This window comes from Lissotriton helveticus, chromosome 8 (assembly GCF_964261635.1).
Source record: "Lissotriton helveticus chromosome 8, aLisHel1.1, whole genome shotgun sequence".
Lineage (NCBI taxonomy): Eukaryota > Metazoa > Chordata > Amphibia > Caudata > Salamandridae > Lissotriton > Lissotriton helveticus.
The window spans coordinates 1,312,698,335-1,312,714,446 of NC_136069.1; the positions used below are offsets into that span (position 1 = coordinate 1,312,698,335).

The window sequence follows — 16,112 nt, forward strand, 5'->3', positions numbered from 1 at the left end:
TCACACAGACTGCGATGGCGGCTCTGCAAACCCAGTTTTTATGGGCTCCAATGGGCGGCATAATACATGCTGCAGCCCATGGTAGACCCCTGGTGCACTAATGCCATGGGTATCTCAATACCATATACTAGAGAGTTGCAGTGGTACCCCAGTATGCCAATTGTGGGGTGTGTATATAGTACGTACCAGAGAATTTATAGGAGAGAGCACTGTTACTGGGTTCATGGTTAGCATGATCCCAGTGAACTACAGTCAAAGCACACTGACACTAGCAAAAAGTGGGGGTTATATATGCCAGAAATATCCTATTTTTCTATAAGAGAAGTTTTCAGATTATGCAGTGGGACCTAAAGTTCCATTGGGCCCAGCATCAGGGGAATCTCTCCGACATGGTCCAGATCTCGGAGTGAACCGCGATCTACAATGGTGGTTAATGTACTGGGATTGGGTCAGCAGCAGACCCTTCTGCCTTCCCCAACCATTCCTCACTGTAGTGACAGATGTGTCACTCCTGGGATGGAGTAGCCATCTGAGGGAGATGGAGATCAGAGGTCTCTGGTCTCTAGTCTCCTGCAGAATACGGACTCCACATCAACCTGTTGGAGCTCCAAGCGATCCAATTGGCATTGAAAGACTTTCTACTCTCCATCCAGGGAAAGATAGTGTAGGTGTTCCCGGACAACACCACTGCCATGTAGTACTGCAACAAACTGGGCGGTGAGGGGTTGTGGAGCATTTGTCAAAAGGCCCTGTGCCTCTGGAGATGGCTGGAACAACAGGATATATATCTAGTGGTTCAACACCTGCCAGATTCTCTGAATGTACACAATTGGGTGGTGAAATGCACTCCGATGTACTCCTTGTTTTAGTGATGCTTGACTTCTTCAGAACTATAAGGGCGTGCAAGCTTTCTCCGCCCAACTGCGCTACAGTATAAACATACACGAAGGAACCTAGTTAGGTTCCGATCAAACTGCACAGCTGCATCCTTGACTGAATTAATCCAATAAATCAAATGTATCAATTTGTATCTTCTTTTTTGACCAGCAATTACTCTATTTCTTTTTCATTAGTTCCTCTTTTTCAAGTTTCTCCAATTCATTTTATTCATCTCAATGACATGCGGAGATTTTCACAAAAGCGCAGTAAACCTGAAAGTTTCCACATTTCACAACTGTTATTTAAAATCACCCAATGCATTTCGGTATCTTCCTTTCTTCAGGGGTGTCCAAAATATAAAAATTAAACAATTCATAAGCACCACCATCAACATCCTGATTGCTCTTCCAACTCATTTAGCAGCCTTAATTCATCTACTTAATTACAAATGTGTTAAACTTCTCGATACTGCATGAACGACAACACATCTTAATAACCAACTGCATTTCTGTGTAGTTAATTCTCCACAAACTCAAGCTTGTTAATAACCCAAATCCTCTAGCCTGCGCGTACTTCCAAATTCAAACCTCCCAACCACATTAACATCCTCCTGGCATCTACCCATCAAACTGCGTCACCCTCCCTTTGACCATAATCGTCATCGGTGAACTTACTGTGACATATATTAATCTGTCTCCATGATAGAGGACCCAACCTCGCACGGTATCTTGCTGGTTACCCAAATCAAAATGGATTTCAAATCACGCATTACAAATCATACAGTGTCGCATCACGAACTCTGATATCTCTTGTAAGCTTACTCAATGGGTAGTCGCCCCTCCCCATTCCCCGCAGGTGCTCTATATGCTTGAGAAGCTACACTAAACGACGGACTCAGAATGTTACGCGCTGGTACTCATTCCCTCTATCAATCGGTCAAAGCTACATCTCCCAGAATGCCTGTCCCACTTCGTACAGTTCATGCCCCAGCTTCCAATAAGATTCTCTGAATGTCAGATCGGACAAACTCATCCGAAGATGCCTGGCCGATTGTGAATGGTGTCTCCATCCGCAGGTGGTGCAAGGTCTCTTCCAGCAGTGGGGAATGCCTTGGTTAGATCTGTTCGCCACCTTCTGTAACGTGCATTGTCCGTAGTTCTGCGCACTGGAATTTCCAAGGCGGCTATTGCTTCAGGAAGATCGGAACGACCGGGCGCAAGTCATTCTTGTTGCTCCGGATTGGGCACTGAGAGTCTGGTATCCCGAGATGTTGAGCATGACTGACTATTGATCCTCCAATCAGGCTGCCCCTCTGGGAGGATCTTCTGTCAGCAGCAGGGGAGGGTTTCCAGCCACACCTGTGAACGCTCTGCATTCATGCGTGGCGATTGAGCAGGGACAGTTGACAGCCTTCGACCTTCCTCCCGAAGTCTGTAACGTTATCTAGACAGCCAAGCGTCCCTCCACTAAGACAGTTTACGCCTGCTGTTAGGCAAACGTTGTGGCATGGTATGCAGAGAAACAAGATGACCTTCTCACAGGTCCTCCTGTTTGTCCTTTCCCAGCAGGGCTCTGAACACTGTTGTGTGATATATTTCTGCAATATCTGTTTTTCTGTGGTTGCCTGCTCAACCTTCCCTGTTCCAATTCTCTTTTGTACTTAGGTTTTTGAAAGGTTCGCAACATATGTTTCCTCCTCCTCCCTTCATTATGCCTCAGTGGGATTTTAATCTGTTCCTGACGTTCCTGATGTGTACTCCGTTTGAGCCCTTACATAACTGTCCTCTCATGCTCCTTACCATCAAGTCTGCCTTCCTGGTGGCTACAACATCTGCCTGGACAGTCAGTGGGTTTCAAGTCTAGTCATCCAAGCCTCCTTACCTAAACATCTACCTGGTAAAACTGGTGCTTCGTACGAGGGTTTCCTTTCTTCCGAAAGTGGTCACTTCATTTCACATTGGCTAAACCATCACTCAGCCTACTTTCTATGCTCTGCCTCATCCCTCCAAGGAGGAGGAGCTACTTTACCATCTGGACCCTAAAAGCGCATTTTTGTTCTACCTTGATCGCACACGAGAGTATAGGTGGACGACCAACTCTTCATGGGGTATGTCGGTGCAAAGAAAGGGCGAGCTGTACAGAAGAGGATCATCTTATGATAGATTGTGCTCTGTATTAAAATCTGTTGCGCATTGGCTAAGAAGCAACCCCTTGAGGGTTTGCATGGCCATCAGAGTTAAAGCTGCAACCACTGCATTAGTTTGCTGTGTTCCGGTTCTCGACATCTGCCAGGTAGAAATGTGGGCTTTCCAGAGTACGTTCATCAAGCACTACTGCCTGAATAGTCCGGTCCATAGGGTTGAGCACTTTGCTTCTTCTATCCTGCAGGACTTCCTTATGTGAAATAGGTCGGACCCACCTCCGGGGAGGTATTTTTTGAGTATCTTTTCTAAGGTTAGAAATTTGCGGCTAGAAGTCTCTATCAGATGAACAAGTTACTTACCTTCGGTAACACCTTATCTGGTAAAGACTGTGTAGCCGCCGATTCCTTACCAACCCACCCATCCACTCCGCAAACATGTTTTTGGGGGCAGGGCTTTTCCCTTTCAGGACCCTAGTTTTCTACACCAGTGGATATTGTGGTTCTGTGCTTCTGGCGTGGAAAGTTGCAAAAAGTAATTGATGTTGGAGCACCTAGATGGTGCCTATATAGGTATTGTGAATGTCACGTCCGGTGCGTAGGACACCAACCATGCCACGCGGAGCCGAACAATGCCCCCTACCGACTCGCAGGGGTACAGCTCACGAAAAATTTACAGATCCAGTATGACGCCTGGAAATAATTCTGAGGTAAGTAATCTGCAACCTGATAGTCTCTCCCAAATAAGAAGTTACTGAAGGTAAGAAAATGGTGTATCATTGTAATATTTGGAGCATGCCGGGCATCACACTTTACTTAGTGAGTGAGGCTGTGTCATGTAGCGGTGATTCCTGATAAACGGTGGTCTGGAGGCCATCGCTGATTGAGGCGGCATCGCTGGGCCTACATCGGGAGTGAACGTGGCCTGTTGCTATTTCGGACCTGCCTGTGCCGGTAACCTGCAGTGTTGCTTTGTGGCCAGACTGCACGTGTGCCTCCCCCGTTGACAATTGGGGGTGTGCAGTTGCCCGATGCTTAATCTAGGGTCTTGTGCTTTCCTGCTGCAGGGCCACACGGAGTGGCTGCGTCTGCCTGTTGCTCCCGGGATTGCCTGGTGTGCTTGGGCAAGTCGGAGTCAGCAGCCCGGGGGGCAGAGGCAGGACTGTTATCTTGGTCTGTAGACACTGCTGGCCTCCTGTGATTGTATTGGATTTGAGGCAGGGTGGGTGTGACTACCCTCCGGAACTTGCCTGCCTTAAGAGTGCTTCAATGGCCGTGCTGAAATTGCGGGCTGGTTCACGCTGTGTGTAGGAGGTGATAAACGCCATTACTTACCTACTTCGTGGCAGTTGGACACCTTTATAGCTGAAGGGGCAGATTCAGTATTTATTTCATCATCTTACTATTGACACTCAGTAACTCGCCTTTCCGGTGATTTCCTGCATACATTACTAACATAACACTGTGCGTGGTCCTGACTTAAGCCTGAAAAGTTAGGCCTCCCACAGAAAGGAGAGGTTTCATTGCATTGCTGACTCACAATTTGCATCGTTAGTGACATTGTAACCACGCTATGGAGCTCCGAACCTTAATAAAGATAGCAATTATGGGGAAGACTGACAAGAATCAATCTAAATTGCACCTCAAGCAATGTTAAATGCCCAGGTTGCTTGACGATAGCTTAATAGCATCCAGGATAGTACCTGAGGCTACTGGTCTTGAACTGGATAGCAATATACATCAAATTTTGGCAACATTGCAGCTCAGTCTCAATAAAATTGGCAGGAAAATGGACCCTCTCTCCAATAGAATGGACAGAATGTCTGATTATATAGATAAACACGCAGAGTATTTAGATATGATGAAGAGACAAGTATCTGTGGAAGAAGAGACTACTACTACTACTGCTACCGCTACCTAAAAACAGATGGATAAGACGCTGATGGTGTTGCAGGCCAGAGCGGAGGACTTGGAGGCCCTCTCCAGACGGAACAATTTGCTCAATGGGGGATTGGCGGAATCCACTAATGTTGGTAATTTGGAGTCCTTTGTGGAATGTCTGCTAGTTGAGCTGATCGGCCGCGAGACGTTCTCAGATATGTTTGTGGTGGAGCGGGCACACCGCTCTTTAGCGCAGCTCCCTGTACCTGGAGCCTGACCCTCCCCATTGTAGCACAGCTATTAAACTATAGAGATCGCGATGAAGTGTTGCGCCACACTAGAGAATTATGGACTCTCCACTATAAGGGTACTGAACTCTCCATATGTTTGGACTTTACTACACATGTGCAGGAGGCACTGAGAAGATTACTCCTGGTCAAGCGCAAGCTGCCGGAATTCAAACTTGACTAAACAATGCTGTATCTTGCGCGTTTGAGGGTGACAGAGAATGGCAAGACTAAGGTTTTCAATGATCCCAAGAAACTACAGCACTTCCTTAAGCGATCTGAATCCTCTACACCGAATCCCAACAAGTCGGGCGTGCAGATGACGATCAGGCCTCTTCTCATGAACTTGATGAACAGGATTGGATGTTGCTTATATTGCTTTTTGTCTTGAACTATTATTAAGTTGAATTTAGGACATGTTGTAGAATTACTCATGCTCACTAATGCGCATCTATATCAATTGCGATGCTATCATGTTATGTTCCCATTGCAATGTGCAAATGTGTATTTGTTAGATAGAGGGCTCTGGGAGAAGCCCTAATGATCTTATTTATGCCTCCAGATACTGTGTATTATGTTTGTATCTAACATCTTCTGTACTGCGTGAAGATTACTGCGATGTCCTGCTATTTAGCTCACCTCATTATGTCCATTTTTATTCGTACTGTATGAGATAGAAAAAAAATTACTTCAACTGCTCTCCTGTGACATTTGCCCCCATTTGTATACTACTCCGTTCTCTTTGGGTTATAGTGGGTTCTAGGAGGGTTAAGTTTGGGAATTGTAATGCCGTGTCGAAAGTTGGGGGACATGGGGGTGGGGTTTGCGGCACTTAAATATTTACGTAGGAAAAAGTGGACACTATTTGGTATAGTGAGTTATCTTTTTTGGTTGCCTATAGGTTGGCCTGATGGTGTCTGGTTATTTGGTATACAAGGATACCCTGTTCAGATAGATGATTAAGTTGAATTTCCTAACTTGGGACGTTAGAAGTTTGAATGCCTGTCAAAAGATGTGTTAGGTGGTATCAAATTGATGTAGCCATACTTCAGGAGACACATTAGACCCCTAGCACCAGACTCCTCACACTACGATGTATGCGTGGTGAACGTTGCGCGTGGGGTTTTAAGATGGCGCAAAGGGGTGCAGGGATTAAGGTACAAGAAGTGCTTACGGACTGAGGAGGACGCTATGTGGTGGTGTGTTGTTGTAAAGAACATTAAGACTTATTTCCGGTGGGTCTATACAGACCCAATTATGGCGATCCCCAATTCTATTACTTATTACATGCTGAACTCACTGCATACTGTGGTTTACCGCAGATACAGGGTGGTGACTTCAATTGTGTTCAAAATCTTGATCTGGACCGTTCCCAAGGCCCTCTACAACTGCCCTCAGCGGGAGCTTGTGCTATCTCCACGATATCCAGGGAGTGCTCCTTGGTGAATGTATGGCGCTATCGTTCCCTTGTTGCAAGGATCCTGCTTCTACACAGAACTGTACACAGAGACATAGGACATCAGTGAATTGTGGTGTACCAGAAACTCACCTCAGTACCTAGAAAACCCCAACCAGCTAGCATCAGTGTCACATTAGCTCTTCCTCCTATAGCAAAGGAACCAATGTTTAGACAACCTAGAACATGCGACTTAGGATAAACTCAGGAATGGTGGGAAGTGAGAACACTCTTTCGTTATACTCTCATACCAGTCCACAACAGGAGTAAATAAGAGACACGGAAAGGTTAAAATATTTATTTTAACGACGTGCTCTCAGGTGCAGTATCTTTGCCAACATAAGCAGACATATGATTAGAAATAATATGGTCAGCATTGTTACAATTCCATAAAACACAAAGGGAGGCATCATATTACAATGATGGTGAAAGCAGGTCGTATAGTGCCTAGTTATAACACCCTCCCTATCTAGGAACTATGTTTTATAAACTAAAGAAGGTCTCTTAGGCTTGTTTTGGGGGACCCCATTACCTCTCAGCTCAGCATAAGTGAATCACTTCAGGATCAGCCAAAGCTCTCTGCATCACTGGAAACGGAAAATCTTCCAAGTGTCTGAAATCATGGCAACAATGCAATAATAAAGGCGACAGAATTTCAGTTGGCTCGCTACTGCCATTTGTTGTGTCTAAGGACGTTAGCCGATCAGTTCGAATAGCTACCTTGTTATGATAACCTTGGAGACTTGAGCACTCGCTGTGCAGACTGGGGTCATGATGTAAGTCTAGGGATGTCGAAAACAATCCTTTCTCACATGAAGACATTTGCGCAGCCTAACTTGCAGAAAACAGCTATATGCAGTGTGGTGTGCAAAAGCAGCAAAAGGTGAAATGGTGTTTAAACTTCTAATAAGCCATGCTAACATAGCAATGTGCGCAAAGCAGGCCTAGCCCACACTACACCCTATGGGACAGGGACTATACTCATTATTCCAATGTTCATGGCACACACACACACACGCATTGATTATTGGCTGGTTTCCCGCAGTCTGTTTGAGATACACCAATGTGATAATTGATCTCATACATACTCTGATCAATCTCCAGTGCTATTGGTTATAGGCCTGGAGGGATCACTCTTGCGTACCTTTTCCTGGCACTTTCCAAAATATTCTTTGCTTGATGCTGTTTTTCAAGAAGAATTGGCAGAAGTGATTGATGCATTTTTTAGAACCAATTTAGGGTCTGTTGCAGAATGTGTCACTATCTGGGAGGCTTTAAAGTTTATATTCGTGGTGTTACTAAATCGAAACATGCAAGGGTGCTCCTTTGTATTTGAGATCGCCTGCATAGGATTGAAAATGACTTGGCAGACCTAGAACCTGCTCATAAGAAACCAGCGGCACAGGATCTGTTGGCACAAATCAGAGCTAAATTGGATGAATATAATGAGCACTACAAATTGAGATAACCCACTTAGGCAAATATGCTACTGCTAGACCTAACCGTGAAGACTCTGAAGTGCTAACCATGCTGGACGAGAGGGGGGACTCTGTGCACAGTGCCGTACAGATAGTAGAGATTTCGAAACCATTACACTGATTTATACACATCGTGCTTAGAGTTCGATGAGCAGGACACAGTGACTCCTTTGAAGGTTATGCCCATTGGCGAGGCACTGTGCTCTGATGGCCTAACATTTGCCTATTAGAAGGCATATCAGGGTAAACGTATTCCTGACTTGGTTAATCGCTTTGAGGAGAGGGTGCGCAGTGTCATTATCCCCAGACTATGCTCGAGGTGTTATTGATTACGTTGTTAACCTGGTAAGTCAACTGAACATTGTTCTTCTTACCATCTGTTGTCGCTCTTAAATACGAATACAAATGATTTGCAAAGGTGCTAGCCAGTTGGCTGGCACCTCTATTCCCTGGTATTGTGAGTCTTGAACAGTTCAGCTTTATACCCAAGTGCTCTTTTACATACAATCTTCGCACCCTCTTTGGTACTATTTCCCAGATTTATCCTGGTGCACGTGCTGTAACTATTTTTTTAGGTCCTGAAAAATCATTTGGTTCTGTTGAGTGGGAATTTGTTGTCTGTTTTGCATCACATTGGACTAGGTAACTTTTTTTTTTTAAACTGATTCGATTCCTTTATAAGACCCAACAGCCCGTGTGAAGGTTTATGACTTTGTATCTGCCCCAATAACTATTACTAGAGGCACGCTGCAGGGTTGTCCGCTGTCACCATTGCTGTATGCTTTGGTGGCAGAACCCCTAGCTTGTGCATTGCGGAATATCATGCCCACTGAGGCATTAGGTTTTTTAAATGCAATTTAATAATTTCTGCGTATGCCGATGACACGCCATTGTACGTTTGCGACCCTGACAGGAATCTTTTTCCAGTTTTTAGGGAGGTAGTACGCTTTGGTGGTCATTCAGGGTTACATATAAATTGGGACAAATCTCTTATGTTTTATCTTACTGATAGTATGACACCTGTAAGAGCTGAGTTTCCTCTTAAATGGACCACTGATCGGATACGTTACCTGGGTATAATGATTCACACTGATCCAGAAGTAGTATTATGGGAGAATTATGGAAAATTTATTAATCGCCTCCCTGAGACAGAAGACCATTGGATACACCTTCCGCTTTCACTTATTGTAGGTATAGATAGCATTACAATTTTTGTACTTCCACGATTTTTATTTGCGAATATCCCAATTTTATTAACGGGTGCACTGTTCAGGACCTTGTGCTCCTTGATGTTACATTTGGCGTGGTCTGGCAAGCGGCCCTGAGTGCAGTGGACTACACTTACTCTCCCTTATTCGGCACGGGGGCTTAATAATCCTGATTTTGAAGCATACTACAGAGCCACACAGACTGTTTTCGTATTTTTGGTTACATGCCTAGGCTAAGTTACCACGTGTGTCTAGAACGCGATTGAGTATCTCCTTTGTCTCTACCTCCTTTTTTTGTTTAGTATACCAGTTCGCCATTTCCATGTGATAGACCTAGTGGGCACCACAAGATATTTTTTTCTTAAATCAGTAGATCAGCAACAACTGACTTTGCTTTATTCCCTAAGATTGCCATTGGAATGATGTGAGTGGGTTCCATTGGGAATGAGTATGCCGTAGAAGATACCCTGCGCGGCTTGGGGATACAGTGTATGGTTGATTTCTTTGATGGAAAGGTGCTTCGCGGCTGGGAACAACTCAAAGCACAGGCCGAATTACCTACCTTGTTAATGCAATTTCATTATCATATTCGCCATGCATTGCGAAGATTATTGGATAGTGAAATGTCTGAGCCTCCCAAACGTTCTACTGTTACTTATTTGCTGCAAACACAGACACCTAGACTTGCAATATCGGTGCTGTATGTGCTTGTGCAGGAGGTTAGGTGTCCCAAGACATCTAAGGCTTGTACTGAAAGGCAGACCAACCTGGCTGTGGAAATTACTAAGAGGCAGTGGGATCATTGCGGCTCTGTGATCCGCACTGTTTCCCTGAATGGTCCCCATCAATGAAATACATTTTCAATTTCTTACTCGTGTATATTATACGCTGATTCAGTCGTACCAATATGGCCTGGGAGAAGATGCTCGATATCCTCTGTGGCGTGAAAGATGCCGATTCTGCTCACATGGCATGGTATTGTGCGGGTGTGCACCATTTTTGGGAGCAGTATTTAAAGTCCTGGGAGATACCACAGGTGAGGTATGGGTTGTTCTCCTTTGCTGGCACTGCTCAATTATGACTGTGATGTTCCGAAGTCCTATTGAAAATTAGGGGCGCTTAGTCTATTGTTAGCGTGGCGCGAAGATGCAATGCGCTGAATGAATGGACCTTTACCAACAGTAGCAGAGTGGCTCTCCTATGTGGCATACTGCAACACATTCTGATGATTATCATGCCCTTATGCCACCTCTTAATCCCCTATGAGACATTGGGCCCCATATCGGACATATTTGCTCAGTGTGGCTTCTGATACTGTACGGCAGGGGACTCAGGAAGATGTTATATGACTTTATTAACCTCCTTCTGTAGTGTATTGGAGACCAGCAGCCCGTCCCGACGTTGTCCGGGTATGAAATAGAATGTGTGTAATGTGTGTATTTGGCAAGGGCAATTTATTTTAAAATCTCGAGGTAGACAACATTTTTTGTTTCATTAGACTAGGGACTGAGAAGGCCCAGCTGCAGCTCTGGTTGATGTTAGCAGGCGCGTGTAATTGGTGTAGTGATCCGCCATCTGAGCCCGGCTACAGACCTGGTTGATAGCAGGCGCGTGTAATGTCGTTGAATGAGAGAGTTAATAGCCGCGGGTAAATCCGTTTAATGAGAGAGTTGAGTGACAGCGAGTAGGAGAGGCTGCAGTAATTGTCCCCGCAGACACGCTCATTTGCGTGTTCCCCCGCTTGAGGCCCAGATGCAGGCCTGTTTGATGTTAGCAGGTGCATGTTCCCCCGCTTGAGGCCCAGCTGCAGCCCTGGTTGATGTTATCAGGCGTGTGTAATTAGTGTACTGATCCGCCGCCTGAGCCCGGCTAGAGCCCTGGTTGATGGTAGCAGGCGCGTGTAAGTTCGTTGAATGAGAGAGTTCAGTAACAGCGTGCAGGAGAGGCTGCAGTAACGTTACTTACCAGGCCTCCAGGTGAACGCGTTTGTCACGCCCCCAGCACACGGCCACAGCAGACGATCTTCTGATTAATGTACGACCCACATGGCATGAAGGGCGGAACGTAGCACACGCACACGCCCCCAGCGTTGCTCACGCCTCCAGCGTGCCCCTTGATGCGGTGCAATTGCGTTCACATGGCATGAAGGCCGGACACACGCCCCCAGCGTGTCACGCTCCCATCGTGCCCCTTGATGCTGCTCAGCAACGTAATTGGCGCTTGTATGTATGACTCACATGGCATGAAGGGCGGACACACGCCCCCAGCGTTTGTCATGCCCCCAGCACACGCCCACAGCCCACGATGTGATGGCCGTACCACACGCCCCCAGCGTTAGTCACGCCCCAGCCCACGCCCACAGCACAGACACGCCCACAAGGGACTACTTTGCTGGCACGGTTCTTTTACCTTTTAAATGTATAGAGGAGTTGGCCTAACGGCTAAGGCGCTCGACCTCGGACCTGGGGATCTGGGTTTGAGTCTTGGTAACAACGCCAAACATCCTGTGATTCTGGGAAAATCACTTAATCTCCCCGTGCCTAACAAAAATGAATGTGTGTCCTCATGTAACGTAACTGGTGCTATGTAAAGCGCTCTGATACCTGATTCAGTTTGGGTCAAGTGTGCGCTATATAAAACTCTGCCCAAAAAAAATATATATATATATAAATATGGTGGCCGTCTGCATAGCCTATGTCCTTCTGCTGCAACTGCCCTTTCCAACGCTGTATTTGGTGTTGTGATTGGTGCTGTGGTTACTGAGATTACCCGCCTCAAAGGTTTAGGCTCTCTCTTTATAATATTAGTATGGATATGGAAGATATTGCCTTGTCTGAGAACGACTGTTGCTATATGTGTCCCTGGTATCATTTGTGCTATTGTGATTGGCTGGAGTCAGTTGTTTTTCATTAAATATCTGCTTCAGAATAATTGTTTCATATATATTTTACAATCTGTTCATAATGCCTCCTTCATTTTTCTTTTTACTATGCGACACGTCTTCTAGCCAATACGAATTGTAAATTTCTTTCTTTTTCCACACTCACTGCCAATTTGAAATGTTGTTATGTATGTCCTATTCATTCATCCTACATTTCCTGTGAATATTATGGGATGGTACATTGTTAATGTGGGTAAAAGGAAAATACGTTTTTTTTAAAGTATTGCAAAGCTAATCTGATTTTTTTTTCCTTCAGGATTCACAATGCACTTAAAGGAATTCCAGATGACAGAGATGGATTATTTGATACAATTCAGCGTTCTAAAAACCACTATCAGAAAAGAGCATACCAGTGTATAAAATGCATGGTAGCATTGTTTAGCAACTGTCCAGTAGCCTACCAAATTTTGCAGGTGATTTATTTTTTGTTTTTAACCACTGTTAAGTTACTTATGGTATTATCTCGAAATTGTTTATTTTCGGTTTGTTCCTGTGACTACTCTCTAAGCAAAGTACCTTCATTTAAGTTTGCATAGCAAAGAAGTACATGCAGCCCTTAATCAAGAAACAACAAATGATTTTCGACTGAAGGAACTATGTGATTGCTTGTTATGCATTCCGGATGTAACAATTTTTGGCATTATAGAAGGCTTTTCTCAGTTACCCTGTTCTGTCAAAATAGAGCCATAATACCTTGCTGAGTGATTTTAAGATCCGATTGGGTGGATATATGATTTGGTAACCTTGCATAGCTATTCATAATTAACTGATACACAAGATCTGTGAAAACAAAGGTCTAAGTGGAGTATGGTTCGCTTTGTTAAGCGTCTTTGGATCGGGAGGGGATGGGCACTCTACACGGAACCCAAGTAAGAGAACTGAGACCTGACCAAATCAGAAATCCTTGTGCTTCCCCCAAAAAATAACATTGTCCAAAGGCCCCAGTGTTTAAGGATGGTCTTCCTTTTGTGTTGAATGGTATTCTCAGCCCCCAGAAAAAGCAGAACTTTTTTTTTGTTGGCCATACCCGACCTACAACTGATGGGCAAGTGTGGCAATACCATTTAAACCTTTAGTTGTGTGTTTTCAGTTGATCATGTTATGTTATGTTATGAGCATTTATTACGCGCACAGCTGCTCCAGCAAAGGAGCGTCCTGGCGCCCGACAAGGTACCAACATAACACAGCTAAAAAAGGACAAACTGAAGAAGAAACAGATTTAGGGAAATAAGAAGGTCTTAACGGCCCTACGAAACGAGAACAGATCACCGAGGGTACGTAGCTCTAAAGGAAGGGAATTCCACAAAGCCGCAGCACGTACTCGAAATGAGCGGCCGCCAGCACGGCTGCGCTTAAACCGGGGGACTACTGCAAATTCAAGGTCGGATGAGTGTATGGAGCGGACTGGGACATAGAGAGACAAGAGATTCGAAAGAATCTGAGGGGGAGAGCCCTTAAGAATCTTGTGAGACAAACAGAGCACTTTGAATTGGATCCTCTGCTTGATCGGCAACCAATGAAGAGAGCGCAAGGTGTTAGCAGTGGAGCAGTACCTGGGCAACCCCACAACTGCTCTGGTGGCCGCATTTTGCACGCGTTGAAGACGGGTGATTTCGGCCAGATTTATCCCTACCAAAAGGGAGCTGGCATAGTCAAGCCGAGAAATCACCGTCGCCTGCACAATAAGCTGCCTGGTCGAAGCATCAAAAAATTTCAGCACAGGTCTTAAGCTACGCAGGACGCCAAAGCAGCAGGCAGCGATACGCTTAGTGTGGCAGACAAAGCTGAGAGTGGGATCTAACCACACCCCGAGGTTTTTTATCTCCGAAACCGGAGTCAGGGTGGGACCAAGCTCTGAAGGCCACCACGTATCGCCCCAAAGTTCCGCTTGCTTGCCGAAGATCATAATCTCCGTCTTTTTTGCGTTCAGCTGGAGACAGTTGGACGTCATCCAGCTGGCGACCGCCCGTAGTCCATTCTTGAATCTTGGGGCATCCAGATCTGAATCCCCGCTGAGCGTGACCGCCAGCTGAGTGTCGTCAGCGCATGATACCATGGTCATACCCCACCGCTTGACGACCTCAGCCAGCGGCCTCACGTAAAGATTAAATAACGTGGGGCTCAGCGAGGATCCCTGAGGAACCCCAAGATCCAGAGGATAGAATTTGGACTGATGGGGCGGGACGGCAACGCAAAAAGATCGGTCAGCAAGGAAGGAGCGGAACCACTGGAGAGCAGGGCCGACGATTCCAGCCTCCTCCAGGCGCTGCAGAAGAATCCCGTGCGCGACGGTGTCAAAGGCGGCGCTAAGATCTAATAACACAAGCGCCGCCGTTTGACTCGCCCCGTCTTGATGTCATGACATCAAGACGGGGCACAGAGCAGTTGAAATGGAAGAAAAGTGGTTCACGGCTGGGTCAGTTGTCAGCATATTTGTGAAGGAAGTATAGCAACTGAAAAATCTCCACTCAAGGATGTAGAACATGCATTGTGCCAAGGCTAGTTATGACAATGTAATATAGCATACATGACAGCCAACTTGGCTGGCAAAGGTACTTCTTTTTCTCCACCCTGTAGCTCATAAATGCTGCTAAGTGGCTTTTCCAGACATTCCAAGAAACTGACTAACCTCAGAGATTCTAAAGTAAACTTAACCACCATATGATAAAAGTGGACTGAATTAATTAACATTTTACCACTGGAAATCTATACTTTAAAGTTGAAATCTTTAAGCATAAACCTCAATCTGTCAGATTTTTTGTTATAGCATAGGATTAACATAGAATACCTCCCCTAAATGAACCTTCCCCAATAAAACTTTGGCATTGGCATTTTTGGGAAAATAGCACATTATGAAATTGACATTTTGCGAAGTCTGTTGGACTGCTCCCTCCACTGTCTCAATAGTACCCCCCTCGTTCTATCGAAGCATTTTCAATCTCCTCAAACAAGTCTCACTGATATACTTTTGAGCTAGAAAGCAAAGACTCAAACTTCATATTTGCTGAAACAGTTACTCTTTTCCTACCATCTGCTACATTTTCGACACTCCGGATTGCCCAGATTTTTCACAGCTGCATATCCAGCCACCTCAGCCTGAACCACAGTGTAAGAACAACTTGCGTATGTATCCTTCTAATTGCATATTATTCACTTAATGAATATTCCTACCGGCACCTGACTGGATTTGGAAACTCCAAAGCGATACAAATGCACACTGATAGTTGGCACTGTGCGGCACCAAGCTACAGTGGCTTTTGACACAACACCTTACGCCTAAGAGCTTGGCAGTCCTGGCATCCACCAGCAGAGTCAGGCCTAATGCTTTTCCCAGGTCGAGTCGAAGCCATTCTCCAATCCCACTGGGGCGCAGTCATTAACCAATCCTTCAGACTGGATACCTTACCCTTACCCCACATCAGAGCTCCTCTTTGAATCAGATTCCAACAATGACTATGATGAAGGTGACCAATTCACCCCGCAATATGATGAGGACAATTGGTATGCCTAACCCCAGGATGCCAGTGGTCTCGACACCTTCCCTGGCACTGTACTTCTCTCCCCCTGACACTCCCACTAAAGAGAGTACCTCTTTTGTTATAGCCATGAGACAGGCTGTACAGTTCCTTGACATGTAGCTCCCTACAATAGAGGTCAGAACTAATGTCTTGATGGATGTTCTTCAGCCATTCAGTGAGACCTTAACAGATACTTTCTCATGCACTTGGGCACAGCCATGCTTTGGACCACTAGTTAACAGACCGGTGGCTTGTCGCCATAGACTGGCACCAGGTGAGCTGACACTTTTGCAGTAAGGAGGGGTGAAGGGTTCCTAATTTTCT

The 16,112-nt window shown here is 45.5% G+C and overlaps 1 protein-coding gene across 1 annotated transcript in view; it reads left to right on the forward strand.

Annotated features, from left to right (window-relative positions):
* Nucleotides 1-16,112, forward strand: part of USP9X (ubiquitin specific peptidase 9 X-linked) — a 1,542,050-nt gene that overhangs the window by 1,431,014 nt on the left and 94,924 nt on the right. Inside the window, exon 42 of the mRNA XM_078658291.1 lies at nucleotides 12,527-12,683. Coding sequence (XP_078514417.1) covers nucleotides 12,527-12,683 — 157 coding nt within the window. The remainder of the gene's footprint in view (nucleotides 1-12,526; nucleotides 12,684-16,112) is intronic.